The following is a 15,233-nucleotide window of genomic DNA, read 5'->3' on the forward strand; positions in this document are numbered from 1 at the left end:
CCAAACTAGTCATTACTATATTCAAGGCCTTTCAAGTTACTCAACCATATGTCCAATTAATTCTGATCTAACAGCCCATCTATGAAGTACAATTTCAATGTTTATGATTTTTTACATTGTTTGGTTTAAAGGCTCAAGTGATATTATTGAAAAGAGGGAAATCCAAGACAGAAATAACAACGTACCCTCTTTAAATAATGCAGATCAACATTTGAAAGGTTTACTGAAAACTTTTATTGTAATCAAAAAGTGACATAACAGGGCTGTAATGAGTTCAGCAAATCATTCTGCTGACATTTTAGAACTGTTATCAGCTTTTGCCAGGCAATTAAAAAAATTCAAATGTGAAAATTTCACAGTACAGTAAACTCCACCCCAACTAATTATGGTGGTTCAAAATAATAGGCCCTAGCAAAAACCTCTCATGTTACATGGTCACAACTCACAATTCTGTACAAAAGTTCGTGTTATAAAGCTCTGATGTAAAAATCAAATAATCAAGCAGCAATATTTTAAGTGCAGCACAGGGTCTTCCAATGTCATTATTTACAGGCTCTTTACATTATAACAAAGTCTAATACAGATGACTTAGTAATTAAGTCAAGTTTTAAAATCTGTCCTTTCACACAGTGACAGATTTCACTTTTTGGTCTTCCTTTTCCTTTTCTTTATCTTTGTTTTTCTTGGATTTTTTCTTCTTGTGCTTGTGCTTCTTCTCCAAATCACCCTCGGCGCCCACGTGCTTCTTGTGTTTCTTATGTTTCTTGTGTTTCTTGTGCTTCTTCTCCTTCTTCTTCTTCTTCTTCTTTTTGCTGTCCTCACTGTCTGCTGAGCTGGCACTGCTGCTGTGGCTTCGGGTCTGGCTCCCAGAAGGGCTCTGACTTCGACTTGGACTGACACTGGGGCTGCTTTGACTCTGGCGCCTGCTCACACCTGCCTGACTGGCTGCTGCTGTGCTCAAACTCTCTTTTGTTTTCTCAACCATTTTGTCCTTCAAGTCCTTAGGTGCATTTGTGGAATTTTCCTCATCTTTCACAGATACATTACTTTCACTATCACTCTCATTATAGTCTGGTTCAAATGCAGCTTCATCAGTTTCTCTAGTTAAATCAGATGAAAGTCTAGAAGAATGACTTAATTGAGGTTTAGGCTTAATGCTGCTCTTGTCAATTTGTCCAGTAATTTGTTCTTTCTCAGTCTGAGAGTCTGCTGGGCTAGGTATGTAAGGCAACTTACTGCTGCTTAACTCTCGAGTATTCCGTGCCTCAGACACATGCTTCTCTCGATCCTTACATAGGCTTTTATCTACAGATTTTGTCTCATCACAGGAGCGTTTAGTATCATAAGGGGCTTTATGATCATGAAGTTTTTTGTCTCGTGAGGGGCTGGAACTACTTTTTTTGGAATCTCCTCCTTTTTTAGGCAAGTCTCTCTCCTCCCTTGGCTTACTTTTTTGTCCAGATGCTGAATCTTTACTCCGAGGAGGAGAGTCTTTTCTTCTTAAGTCACTTCTTTCATCTCTCCGTTTGGAGCTGGAATACTCTCGGCTGTCATAGTCAGGCTTTTTGTCTCTACTGGGAGTGAGGTCTTTACTGGAGGAGCCACGCAATGAATCATGCTTATCTGAAGTTCTAGTCTCTTTGGAAGACTGAGACAGACTTTTAAAGCCTCCTTGTTCACTCAGTCGGTCCAGATTACTCTCTCTGTCAGGCTGACTGCTGCTCTTCCTCTTGTCAGGGTCTTTCTCTAGCACACAGTGATCTCGATCTTTGCTTCTCCCTTTTTCACTAGATGCAGAGGGCTTTGAACTTTTGACCTCGTGCTGCACAGTGTCATGGCTGACTTCCTTGGAGAGCTTCTGAACCTTCTCCAACTGCTCACTGTCTTTCTCAGCATACTTCACTGCAGCTGATGGCTTAGTTGTAGGAACACTCTTTATAGTACTAGCAGGTTTTCCTGCACTTGGAACAGGCTGTGTGGATTTGGCATCTTCTTCTTCAGATTCAAAGTCATCTTTATCCCATTTGGACTGAGGAACCTGGATCATGATGATAACATCCTCAGCTGGAGCTGTGTTGTCATTATTATATTCTTCCATAGTTTTAATGACAGTTCGCTTTGTATCTGTCTTTTCTTCAGGTTTTCGCACGGGACTGCCTCCAGTTGAACTGGTACTAAAAAGAATGAAGATATTTATAGTTAATAAAAATTTACCATTAATGATAAAACACCAAATAAACACAAAAATGCTAACTCAGAACATGACAAAATAGTCCTTTAAGCTCTTAAAAGCTGAATCATATGATGTTAACTATAAAAAAAAAAACAAGCAATGCAGGTCATCTCTCAAATATTATGCCCTTCCTTGCCTCTGTGAAGACAACAAAGCAAGCCAGACTAATCCTCATGATCAACACATTCTGAACAGAAAGTACAGCCACAAATAACTTTCAAGAAAATCACTTCCGGTAACAGACAGTGGGCCCCCACCTACCCAAAGTGATACCTGGTATAATCCACAAGCGTTGAGCTGGAACCTTCAGTTCCTGTTACTTTTCGTTTGGCCTTTCCTTTGACTTTTTCCTGTTTAACTTTGCTAGATGTTGACTCCAATTTTTCAGAGGGCTCTTTTGTCCCAGGTATATTTTCTGTACTTCCAATTTTCTTTCCAGTTTCTCTGTTGAGCTTGATTTTTTTGGCTGGGGCAGTTGATGATGCTGTTTTGTCCTTTTCGGGGGTTCTTTCCAGCTTTTCAACATCAGGTTCCATTTTGCGCTTTGGTGATGGCTTCACTATTTCAGTTCCTTCTACTTTAGAGACTTTCATTGAAGACTCAAAATCTTTATCTCCACTCTTTTCTTCAGTTTTTCTCTTTCTTTTTTCCCCCTTGCTATCAAGTGGCTTATTTTTCTCAGGCTTCTTGGCCTTCTCTTCCTTGGTTAGTTTCTCTGATTTGACATCTTTGGAATAGTCCTTCCTTACCTTCTCATCTTTTACTGGCTTTGTCTCTTGGTGCTCTTTTGTAGACTTGGAGTGAGCTTTCCTGGGGGTGCTAGTGGCCTTTTCCTCCTTCTGAGAGGATGATGAAGTCCTCGCAGGGTCGGTCTTTGCAGCCTCTTCTTTGGCCTTTTTCAGGGGAGGCTCAGACCGAGGAGATTTTTCACGTTCTCCATCCATTTTCTCTTGGGATCCTTTAGCAGGTTTTAAAATGTTTTCTTTTTTGGATGCAGCAGATCCATCATTTTTTCGTTTGGTCTTGTCACTTTTCGTTTTTGGTTTATCTTTTTCCTTTTCTCTCTTGTCCTTTTCAGAAACTGACTTGAAAGTGATGGAGTCTGCATCCATTGGTTCATCTCTGACAGGTGTGGCATCATCTCTACTTGGAAGAACAAACAATGCATCTGCCTTATTTTCTTCAACACCAGAAGACTCTCTTGACTTCCTAGAAGTTTCTAGTAACTCTGGGTTCAAAAAGCCTTCAGTCTCTTCTCCCTTTCTTCTTTTTCTATGTTTCTTATGCTTATTTCCTTTACTATCTCCTGGAGCATTTTCACCCTCCTTCTCTTTTGATTTTGCATTATCCTTTTGATTGTGACCGTCCCTTGTTGAAAGCTTTTCTGCATAGTTACCACCTATGTTTCGACTCCTGTGACTTTGTCCAGCAACATAGTCTTCTCTGCGCCCTCTCGTGAAAGGTGAATTTCTGATAGTAAGAGGTAAAAGTCTTTCTGGAGAAAAGTTCTCCCTGTTTGCTGAGGGTCTAGGCTGTGCTCCAGCAGCATAACCTTTGTAATATTTTTCATACCACTCTCTGTATTTTCTTTCCCATTCTCGGTATCGCTCTTTTTCAAATGGGTCCCTAAAGTCCACACTCCTCCCATAATATGCTTTCATGTCATAAGGCGGTGGAACTTCTCTGTATCTATTAAAATATTCACGTTCTGCTTCTCCCTGAGGCACATTACGCTTATTGGGAGACTGTCCCCTAAATGCTTGAGGAGATCTTGATCGTGAATGATAGCGTCTGTATGGAGGTGATCTTGACCTAGATCGATGGTATCCATGAGATCTAGACCTTGAACGGTAATTGCGACTCTTGCCTCTTCCTCTTCTGGGGTATGGAGGTGATCGCGAATAGGAACGAGAATGTGAGCGGCTGAATGATCGAGAATAAGAACGTGAACGTGTTGAACCAGATCTTGACTTAGAGTAAGTATATGAACTTCTTGAATATGATGAACCACTATAGGGAGATTTAGACCTAAAAACAAAAACAAAACAATAATTGATAGTTGAGAAATATATACAAAATAAAAAGACAATCAGATCTATTTTTCTCTTCTCACGGTTTTCTTTCTTTATTGAAGGTTTTTAATCTTAAGATGATTAAAGAGGTATAGCAACCTCTGTTGGAATGGAATAAAGTATACAAATCAGAGTAATCACTTGTTACAAAACAAAAGTCAATTAGAGTGGAGTGCATCAATGTACCGTGAGTTTTATGAGCTTATTAATATTAAACAAAGGCCAATTCAATTTAAATTTCACTTCCTATCTGATTGTTTAAGCAGGAGTCCATCTTTTATCCTATACTGACCAGTAGTCTAGCTTTAAAAGGAACCACATTTTAAGTTTAAGTCTAAAAAAGAAAGTCCAGGGAATTTTTGTGATTCAGTTTTTCTATCAATAAAACAATTTGCATTCTACCACTATTTTATAAGTACACAGGTTAATGTTCCAGCAAGAAGCTGTAGCCTTATGGTAAAAGGGCCCTCAGATATGGTCTTTGCTATCCTCTATTTCTTTCCTTCCATAAACATTTCCCATTCATTTCACACTATAAATAACTTCAAGGGACAAGGGCAATTTAGTTCCCAGAAATGCTAGATCTACACAATAGAATTTACACTGAGACATTATTTTAGTAAACAGATATTGGCTAATAAGCTACATCTCCATTTCTATAAACTAGACCGAATCAGAAAAATTTCGTTAAGTGCAATGTTATTTATATCCATAGGTAGTCCCTGGATATTCAAAGTCCCATTTGTAATTCTGTTGTGAAGGCTTGCAAAACACTAACCTGGAAAATGAGCGCCTACGCTCCTTTTGAATCTTTTTGTATTCCATCAATTCCTTAGCAAAATCATTTGTAAACTCATCTAGCTTGGACTTTTTCTTTTCCCTAGTAAAATAAAGTTAAAGAGTGAAAGTTAACAAAAACCATTTAAGAAAACTAACAAGACAAATGTAATTAGATCATGAATGAAATGAATGAAATTGCCATTAGTTTTCCACTTTAAAACTATAAATAACTAGGTATCCCTGAGGAAGTTGCTTTATGGCTTTGGTTTAAATTTTAGGTGAAATTTCTTGAACTAAGTGGAAACACAGAAGACTGTTTCCAAAATACCTATTTAATGTTATATCAGAAAATGGAAAAAGTGTAGAATAATTTCAAATTAAAGCACTCACTCTTCTTTGAGTCGCCGCTGCTCTCTATAGAATTCTTCCCTGGACAAAGGAGGTGCTTGTGTTGTTGGGATGGCATTGGAATGAGCTGTCTGCACTCCTGATGATACCCAAGGTGTTGATAAATTGGCAGGTGCTGGAGGAAACCCTGGAGGAGGGACACTATACCCAGCAGGTGGTGGCTGGCCAGGTGGAAACTGAGGAGAAAATTGTGGGGGAGGAACACCTGGAGGGAGAGGAAGTGTGTGGGGAGGAGGTGGGTACAAAGGAGGCGGTGGAACAGGCACAAACACTGGAGTTGCAGGTAGTGACGGGCCTTGACTCCTCTGGGATCTTTCGCTGTGATGTCGCCCACGGTTTATACTTCTAGAGAAATAAATTCCAAGATATTATTCCTTTAAATTCACCTGGGACAAGTATTCATAATTATTTTCACAAGTAAAAACAATGGAAGTGAATCAACTATTTAACTAGTATAGCAATACAGATACCATATATTTGTAAACATAATATCCCAAGCCTACAACTACAAGCTACTTGGGAGTGACTGAGGCTGGACAATCACTTGAGTTCACAAATAAGACCAGCCTGGGGTAATGTAGCAATACTTCAGCTAAAAAAAAAAAAAAAATCTCAGTAACTGTACAATAAAATCCCAGTGGTTTTTTTTTTTTTTTTAAGGAGGGGAGGGGTGCTGTTTTTCAGGTAGGGTCTCACTCTAGCATAGGCTGACCTGAAATTCACTATGTAGTCTCAGGGTGGCCTCAACCTCACTGTGATCCTCCTACCTCTGCCTCCCAAGTGCTGGGATTAAAGGCGTGCACCACCATGGCTGGACCAAAATCCTAACTTTTAATATCACTTAATAACTGACACGTTTGTCTTTTGAAGGAAATGGCAGGCAAATGAAGCTTTAAGTTCATGTTTCCTAAAAAATGCCTTTAGCAAAAAATTTAAATTAAGAAAAATCACTTCTTAAAAACTTTCTTTTGGATGAACTGGGTGAAGATCATACAAGGCAAAATATTAATATGTACAATCAACACAATGTTTACTCACAACAGGTTAAATAAGAGCAACAGTGCAGTAAGTTCTAAAATGTTATGCTACACAATCTCCTCAGCCTCTGTGACCTGTTATTTTGGTAGATTCCTTTGTTCTGATTTAAAAAAAAATGTTTGGCCAAGTGTGGTGATGCATGCCTTTAACACAAGGGAGGCGATAGTCAGAAGATCACTCTAAGTTCAAAGCCAACCTGGGCTAATGAGACCCTGCCTTAGCAAAAAGTTTCTGTTAAGTAAAAGTTCTTTAAATTCTGGCACAAGAAGCCTTTAATCCTAGCACTTGAGAGACAGAGGTTGAAAATTGCTGAGAGTTCGAGGCCACCCTGAGACTACAGAGTAAATTCCAGGTCAGCCTGGGAAAGAGTGAGTCCCTGCCTCAAAAAAAAAAAAAAAAAAAAAAAAAAAAAGAGCTGGGCGTGGTGGCACGTGCCTTTAATCCCAGCACTTGGGAGGCAGAGGTAGGAGGATCACCGAGAGTTCGAGGCCACCCTGAGACTACATAGTGAATTCCAGGTCAGCCTGAGCCAGAGTGAGACCCTACCTCGAAAAAAAAAAAAAGGCTTCTATTTGGGAGTGGTGGTGCACACCTTTAATCCCAGTACTCGGGAGGCAGAGGCAGGATGATCACCATGAATTCGATGCTACCCTGAGTATACATAGTGAGTTCCAGGTCCTCCTGGGCTACAGCAAAACCCTACATTTAAAAACAAAAACAGAAAATTTAAGCCTCTTTTCAGAGTACCTGAATTAGTAACTATGACCATCCCTTAATATGTAACCTAGTAATGTTAAGAGGTAAATATAATAAGCAATCATTAGAACACTAGACAATGACTTCACTGTTTTTTTTATTTTGGTTTTTCAAGGTAGGGTCCCCACTCTAGTCCAGGCTGAACTGGAATTCACTATGTAGTCTCCAGGGTGGCCTCGAACTCATGGAGATCCTCCTACCTATGCCTCCTGAGTGCTAGGATTAAAGGTGTGTGCCACCACCCCTAGTTAACTTTAATATTCTTGCTATAACAGTTTAGAGGTCTCTCTGTCCTGATAGAAAATGATGGCCTACATGAAACCTCTGGATTGCTTCTTTTTCTTCTTTTTTCAAGGTAGGGTCTCACTCTAGCCCAGGCGGACCTGAAATTGATTTACAACTCACGGTGATCCTCCTACCTCTCTCTGCCACCTGTGCAGGGATTAAAGGCGTGCACCACCACTCACTCTTTAAATTAACACTCCTTATGCCTGCCTAGAGAAGAGCCTCTAACAATCTCCTTATTTCTTTTTTTTTGGAAAAAAAAAAAAGAGAAAAATGGGGAAGAGAATCGAACAATTGGCCCTAAAAGAAAAAAAGCAATTCTTCACCACACTTAGGAGCTGAACTGGTTGTTAAGTTTCATCACGTCACAGGGGAGTACAAAAGAAGAAGCCTAGACTGGGAAGATGCTTCAGTGGTTAAGGTGCTTGCCTGCAAAACCTGCTTGCCAGAGTTCAATTCCCAAGCTAACTGTAAACCATATGCAAAAAGTGGCATGTGTCTGGTGGTTGTAGCAGCAAGAGGCCCTGGTATGTGCATGTATACACACACCCAAATAATTAAGAATTTAAGTTTGAGGGATTATGTCTGAGCTAAAGACAAACTCTGAAAAATCTTTTAAAAAATGAGGAAGACAGGTATGGTGGTGCACACCTTTAATCCCAGCACTTGGGAGGCAGAGGTAGGAGGATCGTCATGAGTGTGAGGCCACTCTGAGAGTACATACTGAATTCCAGGTCAACCTGAGGTAGAGTGAGACCCTATTTCAAAAAACAACAGGAAAAAAAAAAAAAGGGGTGGACCTGGGCTGGAGAGATGGCTTAGCGGTTAATGCATTTGCCTACAAAGCCAAAGAACCTTGGTTCGAAAGCCAAGGACCCATGTAAGCTAGAGGCACAAGCTGGTGTATGCGTCTGGAGTTCATTTGCAGTGGCTGGAGTCCCTGGTGTGCTCATTCTTTCTCTGCCTATTTTCCTCTCTTGCTCTCTCAAATAAATAAATAAATAAAATTAATTTAAAAAATTAGTACCTTAAAATGCCACCACACTAAATGTAATTTTTACTTTTTTAGTCTACCTTCTTTCCTCCCTCTCTAGATAGGTTACTGCTGTCAATCAGACTAACCCTTACAGAACCTGGGCTTTGCACATGCTAGGCAAGCAACTAACCCAAGACCTATAATTCCCAGTCCTTAAACTTAGCCACTGAAGAAAGACAAGGACAGCCAGGCATGGTGGTGCACGCCTTTAATATCAGCACTCAGGAAGCTGAGGTAGGAGGATCGCTGTGAGTCTGAGACCACCCTGAGACTATTTCAGATCAGCCTGGGCTACAGTGAAACACTATCTTAAAACAAAAACAAAACCAAAAAACAAGGAGAAATAAAATGATGCCATCCTATTTATTACTATTACTGTGCATATTATTTGCATCATAATATTGTTTGTCAAGAGTAGTAGCATGCATACCTGTAGCAGCTTCTCTCCCCTCTTCTCATTTGTTGTGGTGGAGATACCAGATACCCAAGCTTGTTGGAACTGTGCAAGGTTAAAAAAAATAAAAAAGGAGAAAAAAATGATAAAGTAGGTTTGAGTGTTTCACTATGGGTATAATATATAACCTTCCAGTACACATACAGTTTAAAGTATGTTTTTTAATGATTCTGAAAATTCTTCCCAATTCCTGGGCTTAAATTTGATACAACTAGAGATCACAGCAAATATTATGTTACTTGAAAATAACTTATTCTGACTAGAGAGATGGCTTAGCAGTTAAGGTGCCTGCCTATATAGCCTATGGATTCAGGTTCAATATCCCAGTACTCACATAAGCCAGATGCACAAGGTGGCACATGTGTCTGGAGTTCATTTGCAGTGGCTAGAGGCCCTGGAGCACCCATTCTCTCTATATCTGCCTCTTTCTCTCTCTCAAATAAATAAATGAAAAGTAATAACTTATTCTGACTATAATAATAATGAAGTGTCAATACAGAACAGTTCCTGTGTTTTAATTAGCAGTCTACAATCTACTCTGTAAAAAACTTGTTTATGTTGTTGAGGTAAAGGTAGTTAACAGTAGACTATTAGTAAAGTTTTGGCAAAAAAGAAAAAGAAGTTTAAAAAAATGAAATTTAGCCATGTACGGTGGTGAGCCCCTTTTAATTCCAGCACTCAGGAGGCAGAGGTAGGGTGACCACAAGTTTGAGGACAGCCTGAGATTACATGGTGAATTCTACATCAGCCTAGGCTATAGCAAGATCCTACATCAACTCCCTTAGCACCCCCCAAATATAAGATGGGCTAGAGGTGACATTCCAGGGCAAAACCCTTCCTTAACATATTGACGTCCATCCCAGCACTATGGGAAAAAACAAGGTTATCTGTGAAATTTCCACTTGTGATGTTAGTGTGACTATCCCTCAAGCTGCTAAAAATTTCCTGTATAAATTTAAGTTTCTGACAGTTTAATTAAAAAAGAAAAATATACTAATCTGACATATATGCAAGAGAAGTTTACAATAAAAAGGATTCAAAAGCTGGGTATGGTGGTGCAAGCCTATCTCAGCACTTAGGAGGCAGAGGTAGGAGGGTCACGATGAGTTAGAGGCTACCATGAGATGATGTAGTGAATTCCAGATCAGCCTGGGCTAGAGTGAGACCTTACCTCAAACAACAACAAAAGGATTCAAGAACATCCTATGTCATGTGTTTCCACTGTCTAATTCAAAATCTACTATCTGAAGATTTATATACTTACTGTTCCCAGCCTGGCCGACCACCACCAGGGCGAGCAGCATTTATTCTTACTGGACCTTTTAAACAAAAGATAAGCAAAAGTAATAAATAAATTGACTGTTAATTATTTCTTAAAGAGAAAAAATAAGATCCAAATTAAAGTAATTGTATGTAGCTAGGGAGATGGCTGAGATTAAAGGCACCTGATTGCATGCAAAGTTGGCTAAGCCAGGTTCATCTACCAAGCTACCCACATAAGCTAGCCAAGTGTCTGGAAAGAGGCCCGTGCACACACACATGCATGAAAATAAATAATTACAAAAAATTTTACTCACCAGTTGTGGGGATCAACTGTCCATGCAATAGTGACTGTCCCAACAAAGATGGCGTTCCAAGGACAGGCACCTGATAACCCTGTCCATAAATAATTAGGAACAGTTAAAAAAAAAAAAAAAGAATTATAACACACACACAACAAAAACCGTACTGTACAAACTAGATTTTAAACCCAGAATTTACCTTCTCTTCCATAAGAGCAGTAATTGCAATCGAGGAACTTCCCTTTGAATGCTCTGATGCAAGAGCTGCGGCTGGCAATAATTTACTATCAGAATCCCTAAGAAACAACATAATTTGTAACAGTTAAAATATGACCAGATATGGAAGATAAAACAGCGTGGGCTGGGCGTGGTGGTGCATGCATCTAATCCCAGCACTCAGGAGGCAGAGGTAGGAGGATCGCCATGAGTTCAAGGCCACCCTGAGACTACATAATGAATTCCAAATCAGCCTGAGCGAGAGTGAGACCCTACCTTGAGGGGTGAGGGGAGATAGTGTGGACTTGCTTGCAAAGCCTAATGGTCTGGGTTCAATTCCCCAGTATCCACATAAAGCCATATGCCCAAAACAGCACATGTATTTGGAATCACTGCAGTGGCAGGAAACCCTACACCACCTGTCTGCCTCTTTCTTTAAAAAAAAAAAAAAAAAAAAAAGCCGGGCACTCAGGAGGCAGAGGTAGGAGGATTGGTGTGAGTTCAAGCCCACCCTAAGACTACAAAGTGAATTCCAGGTCAGCCTGGGCTAGAGCGAGACCCTACCTTGAAAACCCAAAAGAGTAAACAGTAATCATTGTTTATCCATAACCTGAGTTAAAATGAGTTAAACCAGGGGTTGGAAATATGGATGAGTGCCTAGGCTAAAGGCTCTTGCTTGCAAAGCCTGTTGCCTTTGGGTTCAATTCCCCAGTACCCACATAAAAAGATGGAAAAAGTGACACATGTATCTGGAGTTCATTTGCAGTGAAAACAGGTCCTGGTGTACCCATTTCTCTCTCTCATGCACACACACACAAATATATACATACAGTAAATAAAATTCGTTAAAGCAAAGATGATGAAAATTTCTAAGGAAAATGAAAGAAATAAACCTTCATATTTTTGGTTTTTTGTTTTGTTTTTTTCCCCCGAGGTAAGCTCTCACTCTAACCAGGCGGACCTGAAACTCACTTTGCAGTCCAAAGCTGGCCTCCAACTGACATAGATCCCCCTACTTTTGCCTCCCAAGTGCTGAGATTAAAGGCAGGAGCCAGCATACCCAGCCCACATAGTTCTTTATACATTAACAAAAAGTAAAAAAATGGAATTCTTTAAGCAGTATCATATATGATAGCAGAGAAAGTAATTCAACAGGGACTATCTATGAAGATAATGCCCTGCCACTAAAGTGAAAAGGCAGCCCAGGAGAAGAGAACTCTCTGTTATTTGCATTATCAACCAAATAAAAGGCTAAACTGAACAGCAGGACATCTCAACTACACATAAAATTCATCCCAGGCTGAAGAGATGACTTTAATGGTTAAGGTGCTTGCCTGCAAAAACTAAGGAACTAGGTTCAACAGTACCCACGTAAGCCAGATGCACAAAAATGACACATACATTTGTAGTTCATTTGCAGTTGCTAGAGGCCTGGTGCACCATTTTCCCTCAAGGTTTCCTGCAGTATGTTTCATGTAAGTCTCAGGCACTTTTTTTTTTTTAAAGGCTGATTTTTAAAAAGAAGGTATGAGATATTTAGGCTACATGATCTAAGGTTCCTTTTGTTTCTAAGTTGTAGGATCCAAATCAGTTTTCACTACTCTCCTACATAATTTAAGCTCTTAAGGAGCCTCGTTAGTGCAGTAGGCAGCGCATCAGTCTCATAATTTAAGCTCTAAGACATTATTCCTGACCTCCTTCATAATTTTAACTTCTCTACTACAAATTGCTCCTAGGTCGGCTCCAATCTATTTTCCCAACATTGTCATATAATTATTATGCTGGCCCAGAACTGCAGACTGTATGATTCAACATTTAATAAGGGTTGTTGGCAACTTACGTAGTATTTGACCTTGGGAGTGTTTAATCAACATTTGTCAAATGAGTCACCTACATCTGCTTCGTACGACTTTGATTTCATACAAGTTAACCCAACTTACTAATACGCAGAATAAAAATAAAAATAAATTAAACCTAGAATCCATGAAAAATAAAACTATGCCACTAACCTTCTTTATTTTTTAACAGTGAAAAATACACTTACCGGAAAGGTCCATCTGATTTCTCTGAATGGACTGATATAGATACTGTTGCAGTTATATCAGGTACTGGAGCTGGAGCAGATGAATTTCCAGGCCCAGGAGCCAAGGAAGACTGATTAGAAGGTAAAGAAGAGATAGAGGAAGATGAGTGAGCTGATGAAGACGTCACTGGAATCATCAGAGGATCCTGTTGTCTTGAAACTGGAGATCTCATCAGAGGTTGCAAGTTCCGCTGAATGAGCGGCCTTGGAGGTGGTATTGGTGGTGGAGGTAATTGTTTTCGAAGTCTTTTTGTATAGCCAGTTTCATTTTTGAAGTTATTAACAGCCTATGTATATCAAACATAAAGGCAAAATGTGTAATGCAGTAGTAGTCAAATAAGTTCAATCAGTGGAAATGCTAAAGACATTTTTGCATAAAAGGACACAAGGACAGTTACCTGTCGTAAAAACTTGTTTGCAATTAAAGCATCAGGTGAGACATCATTTTGATGACATGTTGGACATGTATGTTCATCTGATTCCAGGAGTGCTGTTCTTATACCTACATATGATAAGATTTTAAGTATTAATAGCGACATTATAGAACTCGGTACTAGGATTCCTATGCTCTTTTATGTATGACCTGTGTTATTACATTAAAAGTCAGATTAATATTTAAACAAATGTTGAAATATACACAAAAAACATTCTGCCAACAACTCATCTGTTTAGCTTGTAAATAAAATATTGGATAGAAAGAAGAACATCATGAGACTACAAAGACAACAAAAGCCCAATATGCTAGTTTTTAAATATTTTTTTACTTATTTGACAGCGACAAGAGAGAGAATCTCTCCAGCTACTGCAAACTAACTCCAGACACATGCTCCACCTTGTGCATCTGGCTTACATGGGTACTGGGGAATAGAAATTGGGTCCTTAGGCTTTGTAGGTAATTAGATGCCTTAACCACTAAGCCACCTCTTCAGTCCCTATATGCTGGTTTTTGAAAAATCATTATACAGGGAAGGAAATGAGATCCTTACAGACAAGCAAGCCAGGAATAACACTAAACTGCAGATTCACTATACTTTAGGGAGTGGTTAGAACACCTCAGCAAATCTCTAAAAAATATTTTCCAGTAAGGACGATGAATTTAGCAGGAAGAAAACTAAGCTTTAAAAGAAGCTACAGGCTAGGTGTGATGGCACATGCTTTTAATCCCAGAACTCGAGAGGCTTAGGTAGGAGCATCAACCTTAGCTCAAGAGGCCACCCTGAGGTCACATAGCGAATTCCAGGTCAGCTTGGGCTACAGTGAGACCCCACCTTGAAAATCCTAAATAAATAAATAAGGAGCTGGAGGGACGGCTAAGTGGTTAAAGGTACTTGCATGCAAAGCCTGCTAACTTGAGTTTGATTCCCCCATGCCCACATAAAGCCAGGTGCAATAAGTAGCACATAAGTCTGAGTGCACATAAGTAGCACAGAAGTTCATTTACAGTAGCAAGAGGCCCTGATGAGCCCATTCTCAACTCTCTCTGCTTATAAATAAATAAAATATTTGCAAGGCATGGTGGTGCATGTTTTAGATCTCAAACTCAGGAGGGAGAGGTAGGACGATCACTGTGAATTTGAGACAAGTCTGGAACTATAGAGTTTCAGGTAGGCCTGGGCTATAGTGAGACTACCTAAAAAAATGAGAGCAAGAAAGAGATGGCTCAACAGGCTAACTGTGCTTGCTTCACAAGTATGAGGGCCAGAGACACCACATGCACCTCTAATCCCAGTATTCTATGAGACAGAGATAAGAGAAGCTCTGGGGATCACGCATCAGTGAGTCTGACAGCAGCCTGGGCAGTTTCAGTGAGATGCCATCTCAAGGAAATAAAGCACAAGTGATAGGAAAGGAACTTGACATTCTCTAGCCTCTGCACACACAAAGGCATACACTATACTTTCACATACTACACACATACCAAAAAAGAAAAAAAGTCACAAACACATGGTAAGGAAGTCTTCATTACACTTGGGAAGAATATGTTGTTATTCACAATCTAGAAAAGTCATTAAGGTACCATATAAAAACACTTCTAGGGAGCTGGAGAGATGGCTTAGTGGTTAAGCGTTTGCCTGCAAAGCCAAAGGATCGAGGTTTAATTCCCCAGGACCCATGTAAGCCAGATGCACAAGGGGGTGCATGCATCTGGAGTTCATTTGCAGTGTCTAGAGGCCCTGGCATGCCTATTCTCTCTCAAATAAATAGAGAAAAATAAAATATTTAAAAAATACATACTTCTAGGGCTGGAGGGATAGTTTAACAGTTAAGGTGTTTGCCTGCAAAGCCAAAGGACCTACGTTTGATTCCCCA

General features: G+C 39.7%; 1 protein-coding gene across 4 annotated transcripts in view; it reads right to left on the bottom strand.

The window, feature by feature from the left end:
• Positions 1 to 210: 210 nt before the first annotated feature.
• Rbbp6 (RB binding protein 6, ubiquitin ligase) overlaps positions 211 to 15,233 on the bottom strand; it is a 44,196-nt gene continuing 29,173 nt past the window's right edge. The window contains exons 9-18 of one of the 4 annotated variants that reach the window (XM_004670191.3): positions 13,322 to 13,425; positions 12,885 to 13,210; positions 10,824 to 10,920; positions 10,640 to 10,718; positions 10,327 to 10,381; positions 9,039 to 9,107; positions 5,476 to 5,838; positions 5,084 to 5,185; positions 2,507 to 4,261; positions 211 to 2,174 (exon numbers count right to left, since the gene is read on the bottom strand). In XM_004670191.3, coding sequence (XP_004670248.1) covers positions 623 to 2,174; positions 2,507 to 4,261; positions 5,084 to 5,185; positions 5,476 to 5,838; positions 9,039 to 9,107; positions 10,327 to 10,381; positions 10,640 to 10,718; positions 10,824 to 10,920; positions 12,885 to 13,210; positions 13,322 to 13,425 — 4,502 coding nt within the window. In that variant the 3' untranslated portion in view covers positions 211 to 622. Of the gene's footprint in view, positions 2,175 to 2,494; positions 4,262 to 5,083; positions 5,186 to 5,475; positions 5,839 to 9,038; positions 9,108 to 10,326; positions 10,382 to 10,639; positions 10,719 to 10,823; positions 10,921 to 12,884; positions 13,211 to 13,321; positions 13,426 to 15,233 lie in introns of all 4 variants that reach the window. The other 3 variants (XM_045130520.1, XM_004670192.2, XM_045130521.1) reach the window with 3 other exon arrangements.

This window comes from Jaculus jaculus, chromosome 12 (genome assembly GCF_020740685.1).
Source record: "Jaculus jaculus isolate mJacJac1 chromosome 12, mJacJac1.mat.Y.cur, whole genome shotgun sequence".
Taxonomy (NCBI): Eukaryota; Metazoa; Chordata; class Mammalia; order Rodentia; family Dipodidae; genus Jaculus; species Jaculus jaculus.